The sequence below is a fragment of the Elephantulus edwardii genome, unplaced genomic scaffold, assembly GCF_000299155.1.
Source record: "Elephantulus edwardii isolate Elephantulus edwardi_28Jun2011 unplaced genomic scaffold, EleEdw1.0 scaffold00001, whole genome shotgun sequence".
NCBI lineage: Eukaryota > Metazoa > Chordata > Mammalia > Macroscelidea > Macroscelididae > Elephantulus > Elephantulus edwardii.
This window is the reverse complement of record NW_006399751.1, coordinates 15,403,013-15,418,860: the sequence shown is the minus strand read 5'-3', so window position 1 is coordinate 15,418,860 and position 15,848 is coordinate 15,403,013. Positions and strand designations below refer to the sequence as shown.

General features: G+C 37.3%; 2 protein-coding genes and 1 pseudogene across 2 annotated transcripts in view; all 3 read right to left on the bottom strand.

The window, feature by feature from the left end:
* Positions 1-15,848, bottom strand: part of PGAP1 (post-GPI attachment to proteins 1) — a 108,974-nt gene that overhangs the window by 39,060 nt on the left and 54,066 nt on the right. Inside the window, exons 7-12 of the mRNA XM_006878741.1 lie at positions 15,038-15,104; positions 13,935-14,040; positions 13,480-13,535; positions 10,674-10,757; positions 1,796-1,842; positions 572-623 (exon numbers count right to left, since the gene is read on the bottom strand). Coding sequence (XP_006878803.1) covers positions 572-623; positions 1,796-1,842; positions 10,674-10,757; positions 13,480-13,535; positions 13,935-14,040; positions 15,038-15,104 — 412 coding nt within the window. The remainder of the gene's footprint in view (positions 1-571; positions 624-1,795; positions 1,843-10,673; positions 10,758-13,479; positions 13,536-13,934; positions 14,041-15,037; positions 15,105-15,848) is intronic.
* Positions 9-227, bottom strand: LOC102866500 (anaphase-promoting complex subunit 13-like). Its single transcript, XM_006878740.1, has one exon. It carries the CDS (start codon positions 225-227, stop codon positions 9-11), a length of 219 nt encoding a protein of 72 aa, XP_006878802.1.
* Positions 8,607-9,826, bottom strand: LOC102862995 (annotated as a pseudogene).

Genomic DNA, 15,848 nt, shown 5'->3' with positions numbered 1-15,848 from the left:
GCCAGGTGCTAGTTTCCAATAGGGGACATGTACTCGTGTAGATACTGGAAGGCAAAGTCAGTCCACTTCATTTCTTGTTCTTTAACAGATTCTGCAATACTGTCTTGTTTAGGTTCTGGAAGTTCATTCAGAGGTACTGCAATATCCTCGTAGGGCAACTTGTCTTCTTGCCAAACATCATCAATCAAATCTAGGATCCTCCCAACTCTCTGTACCTCACTGTCCATTCTCCAGCTGCTTTGATCTTGTCAGAGAATATCTATTCCACACACCATCCACTTCTGCTGAGCCATGCCCTCAAACTCACTTTTAAATACTTGTCCACTCATCTTTTAATATTATAATAGTTATGAGATTTCTCCTCAAAGTACTAATATAATTTTTATATAGGAAAGTAAAAAAAAATGTTATTTCCACTTAATGCATTTCTACAAAAAAATATCTAACATGTAGATTAGCAAATCTCAGATTTATTCAGTATCTAAATGAATTCTAACAAGAACTTGCTCTGAAATCCATCTATCCAAGTATATTTTTATGTGGATATTAAAATTCTAAAGCTATAATTTACCTTAATTGTTGGCAAGAGTTCCGTTTTCCAAGATAAATCAATTCCTTGCTGGCTTTGAATAAAATATCAAAAGGTAATTGAAAGATAAATACATTAAAATATCATATATCATAAGCAAACTTCAAAAGAACGAAAAAGAATCTATAAACCTATCCATTACACTGTTTTTGTTAGGTGCTGTCAAGTATGACTCAGTGACCTTATGAACAAAAGATCTGAACCCTGCTCTAACTTGTGCCATCCTCACACTTCCTGACACACAAGAGTCCATTGTGGCAGTCACTCCACTAGTTGACCTGGTCAAGGGTCTTCCTCTTCTTCACCAATCCTCCACTCTTATTGTTTTTCCTCATTTCAACCGACTTCCAATCTGGGTTCTACCACTATACGACTATAACTATCCTCATTCTTCTAGTGTTCATAGGGTTTTCAAAGCCCTGTTATTTAAGAAGCAGATGTCAAACCGGATTTCTAGTCTGTCTTCATCTGGAAGCTCTACCAAAGCCTGTCCCCCATCGGTAACCCTTATGGCATTTGACACACCAGTAGCACAGCTTTCAGCATCCCAGCAACTCCAAGTTATCTTAGTACAGCAAACTGAAAGACAAGTGCTGTACCATTTAGAACAATAGTTTCTTCAAACCCAATTAACACCAGACTTTTAAATACAGAGGCCCACCCACGAGGTCCTGATTGATTGATTTAAACAAGAGGCTTGAGTAATTTAAACAAGAGGCTTCCAGTCTACAGCTGCTTGTTAACTAAATCCAAATGACCAGCTTACATTTGATTGTTAATGAAATAAAAAATTACCAAAATGACCAGTTTACACCAGACTTTCAATTAAATCAAAACAACCTACCCTCCAGAATCCAACCACTTCACATAGGAGGCTCCGAACTGGAGTTAGCTATATTGAGTGGAGTCTAGTCCAATATATGCTGTTCACACAGTACCACAGTATATAATTGATTATTGCCATAATAATTTGATTTCTCCATAGCCAACTAATTTTAAGGTTTGAAAAACTGCTAGTATTTTAACATTTTCTTTTTCATTTAAAATACTATAATTAAGGTTATCAGAAAGATAAACACAAAAACATATGATGTTACTTGAAAAACCACATTTTTTTAGTATTCCATTTATGTTAAGAAAAAGAAATGATGAAGAAAATCTGTTTCAAAATAATAAAGGAAAAATAAAATCTGGTTCAAAACTTACCACATAGAAGTACTGTTTATGCATCCAAAAATCCAACTATTTGTATCCTGTTGAATAATAAAAAAAAAAAACATAGTATACTAGCAGAGTATAAAGACATCTTCAACATTTTACTGCAATATGATAGGGTACTAAGAGTACTAGGATCCACAATCTTTACTCCAATTTTTAAGAAAGCAGTAAGAATAATACTGTAAGGTCAGAAAAATCAAACTACCATCAAGACAAAGGCGAAATCCTAACAATGGGTGAAAAGCAATACTCAGCCACATAAAATCTTCCTTAGAATTACAGATTAAGATAGTGAAGAAATTAATCCTTTTATTCAACTAATATTCAGAGGTTGTGGCACTAGAAACATTATCACCAATGTCAGACGTCAGATGGGTCTTAGCAGAAAGCAAAGACTACCACAGGAATGTTTGTTCCATTGACTATGCAAAGGCATTTGACTGTGTGGATTACAACAAATTGTGGCTAACCTTGAGGAAAATGGGAATCCCAGAACACATCATTGTGCTTATGCGAAACCTATACTCGGATCAGGAAGCAGTCCTCGGAACAGAGTGGGGAAACACTGCATGGTTCAAAATCAAGAAAGGAGTGCATCAGGCATGCATCCTGTCTCCATACCTTTCCAATATACATGCAGAAGAGATCATTCAGGAAGCAGGGTTTTATAAGGTAGAATGTGGTATCAGGATTGGAGTAAGATTCATCAATCATCTACGTTATGCAGATGACACAACCTTGCTTGCTGAAACTGAAGTTACTTGCTATGTATCAGAGAGCTGGACAATGATTAAAGATGACAGAAGAAGAATCGACGCCTGTGAATTGTGGTTCTGGAGAAGAGTTTTGAACATACCATGGACTGTCAAGAAAACAAATAGATCTTGGAAAGGGTGAAACCAAGTTTCTCTCTGGAGGCTAGGATTTTGAAACTCCATCTCACATACTTTGGGCATGTGATCAGAAAGGACCTGTCCTTGGAAAAGTACATCATGCTCAGAAGGGTGCAAGGACAGCTCAGGAGAGGGACTACAAATGAGATGGACTGACACAGTAACAGGGATAATGGGGGTTGGTGTGTTGGAATTAATGAGACTGACTCAGGGCAGGGCAGGGTTCAGAGCTGCTGTACACAGGGTCACTGTGGGTCACAGGTGACTCAATAGCACATAACAACAACAATGACATTCTGGGGGCCAAGGAATTATGGTAAATTCACAGAGAAAATTCAGAACTGGATAGATAGTCTCTGACCTCATGGAACTTAAATATAATTGAAGACATTTTTATCTAAGAATAAAGAAAAGACAGGTGACAAGAAAGAAACAAAAACCCATGATATTTTATGTTCTTCACCGGTGGCAAAATCTCTGTGTGTGACCCCTCTTACCAGTTACCTGTGTCTCCCAGAAAAAGAACATGACATGGCAGCAATACAGATCCTTATAGCCTAGAAAGCTCTTAGGATTCAGTTCACTTTTAATAACAAGTTTTAGCAATTTACTAAGAATGTTTATTCTTGTTTTAAGAACCTCTTTATTTACTCATTTTAAAAATATCACAATTCTACATATTGTTGAGTATCACATCTTTCATATTGGCAATTATCATCTACCCATTTCTAGCTAACTCTCTATTTACCTAGTAAAGAAACTTTGTCGTAAATGCCTACTTAGTTCTAACTCTCATAAAAACTGTCAATATCCTACACTACTTACTTGAGGACAGGAAACTCTATTGTTCTCATTCATTAATGGATTAAAGAGGTAAAATATTATTCAAAAACATTCTTGAAACATCCTGCTAACATAATGATGTCAAAAAAAATTCAGTTCAACTACAGAAAGCTAATTATAAAAACATATGGAAAGTCTTTTCAAAAGTTAACCAGGAATCACTGGGTAGTGACTAACTCCTGGTGTGCACAGGAAAGAAAATACTACTTGTAATATTGAAAAAGATCTTAAAAAAAATTGTCTCCAATAAAACTCAAACATTCAAACTTTCTTAAAGAGTTACCTGAACACTGTCTTTATAAAGCCAACCAGTATGGAAGAAAATCAGTAACAAGTCTTTTAGTCTTGCTATTGTTAGGTGCTGTCAAGTTGAGTATGACTCTTAGGGACCCTATGAACAACAAATCTGAATCCTGCCCTATCTGTGCCAGCCTCATAATCTCTGATACACTCAAGACCACTGGCATAGTCACTGTAGTCAATCCACCTGGTAGAGGGAGTTCTTCTCCTTTGCCATCCCTCCACCTTTCGAAGCATGATGTCCCCCCTCCAAGGAATAACCTCTCCTAGTAACATGCACCAAAGTACAAGAGATAAAGCTTCATCATTTTTGCCTCCAAGAAGCACTGTGGCTACACCATCTTCAAGACCTCTTTGCTCTTTTGGAAGGCCATGAGATCCTCTGTCATCCTATTCACTGTCCAGTTCTCAGATGCAGAGCAAGTGACTGAAAAGACCGTGGTCTGAATTAGGCACACCTTAGAGATTGACATTAGTCCTCAAAAATTTGGAGAGGTCCATGACTACCAACTTTCCCAGTGCAATATGTCTTCTGCCACACCCGCCTCGCTGTCCTCTCTGGCCACGACGCCTGTGTGACAAAATGGGTCGTCCGTGCCTGTACGGGGTCTCTGACCTCAAGGATAGCGTAAGAGGGAACCTTGCAAGCCCTGTGCTTGTGAGTGGGCTGATGCCTGGATATTTGTTACAGATGGGTCTTCGTAATCCTGGGAAACCTCTGGAAATTAAGTTGCTTCTAGGATAAGAATGGGAGTTTCTGGGGAATAATCAGGGGAACTTCACCAGAACTGGGATAAAGATTTAATTAAAGTTTTTAATCAGGAACCATTTGATGTTCCTGGAAATGATAACAAACAAGCTGAAAATATAAAAGAAATTGAGATTGTTCTTAAAAGTATAATTTTGAATATGATCTTTGAGTATGTATCTAATTCTTCTTTTGTGATACTTGCAACTCATATTCAGCAATGTAATTGTATATTAGGAGAAAGTTTAGACTAGTTTTAACAGCAGAAAGTCATAGTTAATGAGAATAAAACAGAGAGGTTTAAGAAAAGACTCAAAAGACAAACTTCTCTAAAAGTAAAGGTCTCTTTAAGAAATAGGAAACATTACCAGATAAACAATAGGTGGTGAGAAGAAAGTACTTATAAAGGACCATATGTCCTGCCAACTCCAACACCAGTACCTCTTCCTTATACAGACGTTTTGTATTCCAAGGAAAAAGAATTGAATATTACAAATTAACTTGGTAAAAACAAGTTAAAGGAAGTCGTCCACCTTAGTGCACATTGCCAAACAAAAAACAAATTAAAATCTTATGACAAGTTGCAAAAGCTATTGTTAAACATAGGAATGGTCCAGAGTGTAAGAAAATAGATGTTAAGATTCGTTAGGTATAGTACAAATATGAGTACAAAGGCAAAAACAAAGGTGGCTAAAATACAGTGACACAAAGTAAGAGAGGAAAGGAAGTGAAATGTAAACCATTAACCATTGTCGAGCAGATGACCAACATAAGGTCATTGTGTTTCTTGTTCAAAGAATGTTTAATAGCCGATGCTATTATTTAGTAATAGAAAATATTTTCTTTTTGTTAAAATCTTATGTGAGTTTTGTAATCACAAAATGTTGGCTATAAGTCAAGTTTAAATGTATAAAAAGCAAGCTTTTAGCATAATAAATCAGAGCTCTCTACATCATCCTGGTGTGCAGACTCTCATTTTCGCCGACTTCGTCCCTCACCTGCTCTTCACCAAGAAACCCCTTGAGTTTCTTGTCACGACCGTAGTCGGGTGGTCGGTGACAGTCTTCTAATCTCCTGACTGCTGGTATCAAGTATACTGATTGTCATTCCAAGCAAGATGATGAAGTCATTGACAGTTTTAATCTTTTCTCCATCTATCATGATGTTTCCTATCAGTCCAGTGGCAAGGATTTTTGTTTTCTTGACACTGAGATGCAGTCCATATTAAAGGCTGCAGTGTCTGACCTTCTGCAGCAAGTGCTTCAAGTCTTCCTCGCTCCCAGCAAGCAAGGTTGTGTTATCTGCATAATGAAGGTTATTTCTGAGTCTTCCTCCACTCCTGATGCCACATTATTCTTCACAGTGCAGCTTCTTGAAAAATTTGCTCCGATGCACATTAAATGGGTATGGAGAAAGGACACAACTCTGACACACGTTTTCTAATTTTAACCCATGCAGTGTTCTCTTACTCTGTTCACATAACATCTTCTTGGACTAGGTATAGTTTTTGTATGAGTACAACCAAGTGTTCAGGATTTCCCATTCTTCTCAGTGTTAGCCATAATTTGTTATGATATACACAGTCAAATACCTTTGCATGGTCAATAAAGGACAAACAGATATTATTCTGGTATTTGCTTTTAGCCAGTGTGGTGTTAGCCTAAAGTTGGGTTTTTCAGTCATTATCTTAGCCCCCTCTGGTCTCCAGCTACCTTAACTGCAGACATATGGTCTTGTAAATTATCAATCGTTGTGGGACTAGGTTAAAAAAGAGAGTGCTTTCCACACTGAGTAGCAAGACCTGAAGGAGACTGGAGCAAGATCCTGTTGAAAGTAAGATCCTGGTGGTGAGATCTTAATGATGGTGGTGGAGAGACTGGCAAGGTATAACCAGAGGAATCCTAAAATAAATGCTAGCGTTAAAGGTTTTGCTATATTTCTCAAATAATTAAGGGAAAGCTGTATTAAAACTGCTCTGAGGCAAACCTTGCTGGATGACTGAGGGAACCAGAGGCTTCTACAATTTGTGTAGCTGAACTGAAAATGGAGCCTGGATGCACTAATTGAGGAATTATGCCTTGGGACTGCTGGGCTAAAACTTGGATTTGTATTGAGTGATATTCTTTGCTTCCCTCACTCTCCAACTTATTTCCCTAGTAAACACTATTCTCAGTATCACAACCATGAGTAAAGTCTGTGAGTAAACAATGAATAAATGAACCTCTCACTGTTGGCGTGGCTCCAGAAGGCACCATGGGGCTGGGCTATGGGTCTTTATCTGGGCCAGTGAGGGGCTGTGCTAATTCTCACTCCTTCTGGCCCTTTTCAGAGATATGCTCATTGCCTTATGCCCCCATATCGTATTTTCTGCTCTCAAGATACATCTAGACATCAGCAGTGCTATCCCCGATGCCACAGCTCTTCTAAATCCAGCTTGAACGTCTGGCAATTCTCTATGTATTGTTCTAGTCATTATTTAATGATCATCAGCAGAATTTTGCTTGCATGTGATATTAATGATGCTGTTCAATAATTTCCACATTCTGTTGGATCATCTTTCTTGGGAATGGGAACAAACGTTGATCTCTTCCAGTCAGTTGACCAGGAAGCTGTCCCCCAAATTTTCTGGCACAGACTGGGGAGCATGTTCAGGGGTGCATGTGTCATTTGAAACATGTCAATTAACATACCATCCCTTCCTGGAGTCTTATTTTTTACCTGTGCCTTCAGTGTAACTTGAACGTCTTCCTTCATTACCATTGGTTCTTAGTCATATGGTATTTCTTGAGACATTTCACTGTCAGCCAATTCTTTTTGGTACAGTGACTGTGTATCATTTCTATTTCCTTTTGACATCCTCTAAATTATCCAAGATTTTCCCCATAGTATCCCTAAGTATTGCAACTCAAGGTTTGCTGAGTGAGTTCTTCACTTTTTATTATCTGATTTCAGGTCCCTGCACATTCTGTTATAGTAGTTAGCTTTGTCTTCCTGAGCTGCCTTGTGAAATCTTCTGTTCAGCTCTTTTATTTCAGCATTTCCCCCTTTTGTTGTGGCTTCTTAATGCTCTAGTGCAAGTTTTAGCATCTCCTCTTAACATTCATTTTGGTTTTTCTTTTTCCTTCACCTGGTAATGACATTTTGTTCTTTTCATGCATGATATTCTTGTTGTTGTCGTCCCACAATTAATCTGTTCTTTGATTACTGGTATACAGTGCTTTAAACCTATTTTTTTTTAGCAAAATAAGAGAAAAATACTTAATAAGCTAACAAGACAGAAGCATAGCTAGTGAAAGGCCATGCAAAACAGTTAATGTGAAAAAGAAAAAGGAGGAAAAAGGGGAAAGGCACCCCAGAAAGATAGAAGTGAATCCGAATCTTACCGCATGCTATTAGCAGAAAAGGAAAGAGAAAAGAGACTTCAAACTTATTTTTAAAATTTTTTTAAGAAGAAAATGAATTTATTTTTCCAATCTGTAAATTAACAAATTTTAAGGAGAGAAACATAAATTATTTTAATAATGGATACAGTTATATAGATGTTTTTAGCTCTGTTAGGTAAAAAGAAAGATGACAACAGAAAAAACACAAGCCTTCTAAGTAACTTGTTCAGTCTACAATCAATAAGAAGAAATGGTCTTTGGAAACACAAAACAGGTTAAATCCCAGTTGATTACACATGTTCCTAAAGTAACCAATCCAGCTGAACAGCAGAAACTGACAATGAGGATATGAAAAGCTTTCTTCGAGTTCTTCTGACTCTTTCTTCATCGCGAGAACAATCATGTCCAGCAGCCATATCATACCAAATGTCCGAACTGCTCTACAGTGAGACTGTCCATTCATTATAAGACTAGAGGAAGACTCTTGGAGAAAAATGGGGGAATAGTTCTCATCAAAACTAAGGTGATAGTTTTCTTTTGTTTCCATCTTGGAGGTAAGCTGATGCTAATGCCAATTGGACTACAGCAATTCTGGCTTGAGTATGCAATACCTTCTGGATCTAACAAAGTGCCTAGTCAGTGAGGAAGAAGAGATCAAGTCCATGAATCATGCTGACTCTTCTAATGCTCTTAAGATCAATGCCGTCTTGTACCATCTCCCAAAGAGGGCTCATTTCTCGAAGACGCTTCACATGCTGAATGCACTTTTCTGCTGTGTAGTCCACTTCTTCCTCTGTCGTGAAGCAGCCAATGCCAAACCGGATAGAATGATCCAAATCCTCATCAGTCCCAATTGCTTTAAGGACATAAGAGGGCTCCAGGGAGGCAGATATGCAGACACTCCCTGAGGATAAGGCGACATCCTTGAGGGCCATCAGCAGACTCTCTCCTTTCACGTATGCCACGGAGAGGATGATACAGCCTGGATAATGGTGCTCAGGGTCCCCACTCATCACCACATCTGGAAGACTTTTCATTATCTTCTCTACAGATGTTCTGCCAACTTTGAAATTCGCTTATGGTCATACTCCACCGCACATGCAGCCGCCAGCCCCACCGCCAAAGGTGTGTGCATTGTCCCAGACTGCAAGCCCCGCTCTTGCCCTCCTCCACTCTGCAGGGCCTCCACACCTACAAGGGGCCAGTGGCTAATGTAGATGGCACCACCTCCTTCTGGACCATCGAGTTCATGACCACCAATACTCATGAGGTCAATTTTCATGATGTTGACATCAAGTGGAATTTTCCCAACAGCTTGGGCTGCATTGGTGTGGAAATAAACCTTTTTGCAATTGCAAATCCATCCTATTTCCGCAATGGGCTGCTTCACTCCAATTTTATTGTTCACAGTCATGAATGAGATCAGGCTGGTATCGTGCTGTATGGCAGCCTCTAGTTTAAGTCGATTATCCCACTCTTCTGCCCTGGTAGGTAGGTGATCTGAAAGCCTTCAGCTTCCAGTGAGCAACAGGAGTCCAAGACACATTTGTGATCAGTCTGGGTAGCGATCAAGTGCTTTTTCTGTGACTTGTAGAACCTAGCCACCCCCTTAATCGCTATGTTGTTGGATTCAGTAGCACCACTAGTGAAAATAATCTCAGAAGGGTCAGCCCCAATCAGAGATGCTACTTGCTGTTGAGCTCATTCCATGGCTGCCTCACTCTCCCAGCCATAAGCATGTCTGGGAGTGTGGGTTGCCATAATAGCTGACTAAGTAAGGGAGCATGGCATCAAGCACCCTGGGGCCCAGAGGAGTTGTGGCTTGCACATCCATATAGAGCGGTCGCAGCACTGACTCCTCGGGAAGTCCCTGTCTGCCGCCTGAGGAGCAGGATCTGAAACATGTACACACAGCCCCTGGAAGGGTGTCCCAGGCTTCAACGCCGGAGCCACACTCAAGGCCAGAGTTGCCCGGCTCCTCCAGCCTTAAAATGATTTTATTTTTAAATTTTTAAAAAAAAATAATCTTTTTTTATTTTATAATTGTTGTGCATGTACTGTCAAATTGGATCTGATTGGTACAGGAGGAGACTGTCCCTCCTTCTCCAGCACAGCATCTGGTGGATTCAAACTGCTCACCTCTTGGGTGGCAGTGCAGCTTCTTGCCACGAGGCCACCAAAGCTCCCTCTTAAAATTATTTTTAACTTGATGAAGACTAGACTAAAAATCACATTTGGTTCTTGTGAACCCATTTTCATTTTCTTCATCTTCAACTTAAACTTGCCCATGAGTAGTTAATAGATGATCTGTACAAAGTCAGCACCTGGCCTGTTAGAAGTTTCAAAAATACACAGATGCACAACTAAAGAGAGTTCCATTAACATCCATGACAATGTCAATAAAACAAACACTTGAACAACGTGCTAACATACAAGTTTAAAGTAATGGTGGACATTTAAGGAAACTAAAGACACAAGACTGACTACACATACAATCATTATCATTACAATGAGTTAATTATGTTAATTTATTATTAGTTATAGGAAAATTTTTATTACTATTATTCAATAAAACACAATTCTAAACAAATAATCTACAACTAGATAGACTGAGTAAAAGCATATTGATAAAAGTTAGATGTTAGTTAAATCTGAAAAATAGACTTTTAAATATAAATAAAATATATCACGTCTCTTACCAGCATGGTGCTTTGACAATAGGCATGAGTGTAGATTTTTCTATGATTTGCAAGAGGAAATATAAAATATATCTTATCAGATTCCTAAAAAAAAAAAAAAAAGAGAAACATTTAACAAAACTAACCTAAGAGTTGACAATTTCATTACTGTAAAACTTAGGAAAATGAAGATTTCAATCCTATAATTCTTGGTATAAAGAACCAATATTCTAGGAAGGAGAGAAAGATGATATGGAAAGAAGACTGAGAGATTATGTAAAACACAGTTCCTAGTTTTGCCCATCGAACAGGTGTGTACAAATGCCAATCTAGTAATAATAAGCATATCAAGTGCCCAAATTATTTTATTTTATGAGGTTAGAAGAAATTATATCTGAACATAAAGAAAACAAAAATCCTTCCAATTGTACCAAACGCAACCTCATGATAAATCAAGAAGAAACTGAAATTGCCGACAATTTCTTCCCAGCTCAACAATGACAGCAGCAGTCAGAAAACTCAATGGTGTCTTGCACTGGGAAAATCTGCTGTCAAAGACTGCTTTACAGTTTTAAAAAGATGTCATTTAGATGGCAAATGTTCATCTGATCCAAGCCATGGTCTTTTAATCACCTTTTATATACGACAAAGTTGTTGCTAAAAAGGGGGTGGATTTATGCATTCCAACTGTAACAATGGAGGAAAACATGAAATACACTGTAGACGGAAAAAAATAGCAAAAAGAAATCAACCATAAAAGAAAAACAACCAAAGTGTTCCTTAGAAGCAAGACTGACAAGAGTTAGACTACCTAACTTTGGACATATGATCACCTGAGATCAATCACTAGAAAAGGGTATCATGTTTGGCTAGTAGAGGATCAGCACAAACAAAAGGCATGCTTAGTGAGATGTGCTACCACAACAATGGACCCAAACACAAAGACTATCTATGATCACAAAGATGGTGTAGGACCAGGCAACTTCTTCATTTATATGGGTTACCAAGAGTTGAGAGCCTACTATGGTAACAACCCGTGACCAAGCTACTGTTTAAAATCAAGTTCCCCATATAAAAAGAATCTTAGCTTAAGTAATTAGCTGATTCAAGGTCTGGTTCAGGAAATATACAAGATGAACTGAAATATAATAATGAATAGCAGAGAAATTATCATAGACAACCAGGAGTTATAACAAAAAGATTCAAGAGTCAAACTTCAAATGCTTTCCACTGAATTGATACGGACTATTTTAAACCCAGTGGAATGAAACAGAAATATGCTTAACTCAGTAAGTTCATAGTAACATTGGAAAAAGTACCCAATGCACATGTATGTTTATTGCTGTGCTGTTCACAACAGCAAAGAGATGGAAACAACTAAAGTGCCCATCAACAAACAGGTGAATAGAGATGATGTGGTATATTCACATAATGGAATACAATGCAGCACTGAAAACAAGGAACTCATGAAATATTATACAAAATAAGTGACCCTGGAGGACACTATACTGAGTGAAATATCACAGTCACAAAAGGTCAAATACTGCATAATGCCACTGTTATAAAATAGGACTGACATGGTAGGTGGGGGGACATAAGAAAAAGGGAATTAATAATGTACACTGCATTGAAACAGACGAGGGAAAGAACTGTTAAATAGAAAAAGCAACCCAGCCTCTAGTTAGTTACTGATGGATAATTGTTTGCAAATTAGACTCACTATTTTGGCAACTAGGAAATAAACAGAAGGTAAATTCAAAGTTCTTCATAATTATCACTTAATCCTTTATAATTTGCAGCAATGTGAACAAATTTAGTAGATAAGAATATATTTGTCTACAGAATGTTTCAATGAATAATGAAGAAGGAATATTAATCCATTTTGCATCCTCTAATAAATTCCATATAATGATTCCATACATTCTTCATCAATTTCTGCTAACTTCACAAGAAAGAGAGAAGGTCTAGAATAAACTTGAATTTGATCATCCTCTAGATCCAACTGGTAACTCACGGGAAATAGTGGACATAGGAACATGCTGAACTGCAATACTGGGACACACTCAACAAAATCCTGACTCTGAAACTCTGTAAGCCAAAATGACCCAGTTACTTCAACAAATAAATTAACAAGAAAAATTAATAGGATAGGTAAAGAAAGTGGATTAAATATCAACAGTCACAATGTGTGACCTTATGTTGACCCTGAATAATATACAGCTTGAGAATAAAAAAAAATTAAATATACTAATTATATCAATCTTCATTCATTCTCCAGGTTCACAGGGTTTCTGGAGGCAAACTATTTACGGAAGTGGATGCCACTCCTGCTTCCAAGCTTGTTTTAACCGGGGAGCACCACCAAACACTGTCCAACATGGGTAACCGTTATTGCATTTGGAAACAGCTCTGGTCTGTCCACTTGCCGTAGAGAGGCAATTCGTGGCCACTGTGATACTGACGTGCCAAATGTGGTACCGGTTACCCATGGCAGACAGTGTTTGATGGCGCTCCCCGGTTAAAACAAGCTTGGAAGCAGGAGTGGCACCACTTCCGTAAATTGTTTGCCTCTGGAAACCCTGTGAATCTGGAGAAAGGATGAAAGTCACGCAGGTGTCGAGGACTTTAGTTCACAGGGTCGCCATGAGTCACCAACGACTCAAAGACACTTAACAACAATTATAACAAAAACTGTAAATGTGAACACTGACTAGATACTAATACTTTTAAGTTGTTTCAAAGTGAAAAATGGTGTTTGCCTAGCTTTTAAAGGTAAATACTGAAATATTATTCTTAGTATTAAAAACTCCATTTGCAAAATACTTACATTATAAGCCACATAGGTCCACTTGGGAACTTTTACTGGAACCCACATAGATGTTTCTAAAGAAAAGTATTTTATTTGGGTGATTTTTCAATATTAAATAATATCTTTCTTTCTTACTGTTGATAGAACAATTTCTCAATCATAGCAAAGTATTAAAAAAAGTGTTTTCATCAACATTTACTATTTTAAAACAGAAAATACAGAGCATGGCTTCTATATAAGGAGCTCAGGTGACACAGTCCACAGTCTGTTTTTGCTACTAACCAGAAGATCAGTGGTTTGAATCCACCAATGGGTCCATGAAAAATGGGTCATCTCCTCCCCCTTTAACACTCTATACACTAATCACATTCATGTCAAACAATGCATTTTAAGCATGTTTGGTGTCTCTAATTGTAACAAAGTGTAAACAAGGTTTAAAATTTTATTTCCCAGATAGGGCTACTACCACCAACCTGTTAAATCAGAAATAATCGTTGGATTTTCCTCAAAGTATTTGGCTGGATGTCTTATAAAGTGGTGATTCAAAACTGACAACTTCTTTGTGGAATTTTGTGTTATCTAAAAAAAAACCATTAATATATTCTATAAAATTTTATAGCTTTATAATAGTTCACGGGAGAAAAGGTTCAGTGATCTGCTTTTATATCGATAACAGCTGAATGGGGCAGTTCTACACAAGGTCATTCATTATAAGTAAAACTTCAACTCAATGGCACCTAACAATAATAATAATTCTTAAATACGAAAAAAAGACAACACAGAGAAATTAGGAAATTATCCAAAGTTAGATGACTGTTAAGAATCTGGGCTGGTTTTCAAACCCAGGTAGACTGCTCTAGAGTGCTCTGTCATTCTACTGTAGTGCCTCTCAAGTAACAGAAAGTATATTTTGAGTACTTCATTAGAAAACAAACTTCTGGTCTAGTGATTCTGACAAACTAGTTTCCAAACTCAGGTCAGTGCCAAGCACATATTTTCTGGTTCACAAGAGAAAACAGAAATTTCTACCTGTTGTTCTTTAAAAACAATTCTACATTTTGTCCTTCCACTCTGTTTGCGTCTTTCTTTAGTGGAATTATAATCAGAACCAAGAGTGAAAGGTTTTGGGTTGTCCATTTTTAAAATGTCCTAGTAAAATAAAATGCTGGAAATTTTATGTTAGCTCTTTCTTTTAAAAAAACTTTAGTGGTTAGTAAAAATCCATTTAGAAGCTTACCAATCTATCAATTCTTTATTTTAAGCACTTAGGCTCTGACAGCATAAGTGATTGTCTCAGCAATCGCACAGTAAGACAGTAACAAAGCTCAAATAAGGGCCGAGGTTTACGAACTCTTAATCACTTAAGAAATCACCCATCCATTACACATATATTTCAAACTTACTACTTTGTAAGGCAGTACATTCCCATTAACTACCATTACCATTTTAAATGTTCTGCCCTGTTCAAAGTATGTATCTGTCATTCTTGTAGTACGATATATGATTTAAAAAATGTTGACTTCTATAAAAAAGAATTCAACTTTACTAAAATAATTCTTAGCTTAAAAATACATACTTGTTTAGTATCAGCATCAATAAGATCAAAGAATGCTCGAACTGTAGCCAATTGCAACTGTTTACACCTAAAAAAGAAAGTGTTAAATGAAATTCTTAAAACATACACTCTTGAACTAAGCATGCATAATTTCAATACTTAATATTTAAGTTTCCTGTAACCCTGTAAATTCTAAAGTTATTTAACAAATTATTTTAATGTTATTTAACATTACACATAAATATGTTAAAAATGAAACCTACAAAAAGAAATCTTCCTTTCTTCAATAATCTCCTTGTCTACCGAGTTAAAACTGGACTGTCCTATCTTTATAGAGATGAACTACTGTATTTCTCACATAAAGCAATGTGTGTACAGCCAGAGCAAAGTCAGACTGAGAATCTTTTTTTATTTTTTTGCTGATCATCTCTATTGTATAATGCTTCTGGGTTTTGATACATATGTTATCTTTTACTTCATCTTTGTTGTTAGGTATTGTCAACGTGGCTCCAAATTATAACAACCAAATGCACAACAAATGAAACCCTGTATGGTTCTGCACCTTCCTTACAACTGACTGCTGCTATGATCAGGTTTGTTATTGAAGTCACCCTGCCAATACGCCTTGTTTAAGATCTTCCATTCTTGTGCTGTACTCTACTTTACTAAATATGTTGCTTTTCTCCAGGGTCTGGCCTCTCCTAACAACATATCCAAAGTATTTGAGACTTTGTCTTGCCATTCTACTTTTTAGGAGCATATTGGCTGCACTTAGCCCAAGAATGATTTGTTGATTTGTTTATTCTCTTGGAAGTCCACTGTATGTTAAGTA

Coding starts and splice junctions, on each gene's coding strand:
- LOC102866500 (XM_006878740.1), bottom strand. CDS start 227: ATGGACAGTGAGGTACAGAGAGTTGGGAGGATCCTAGATTTGATTGAT.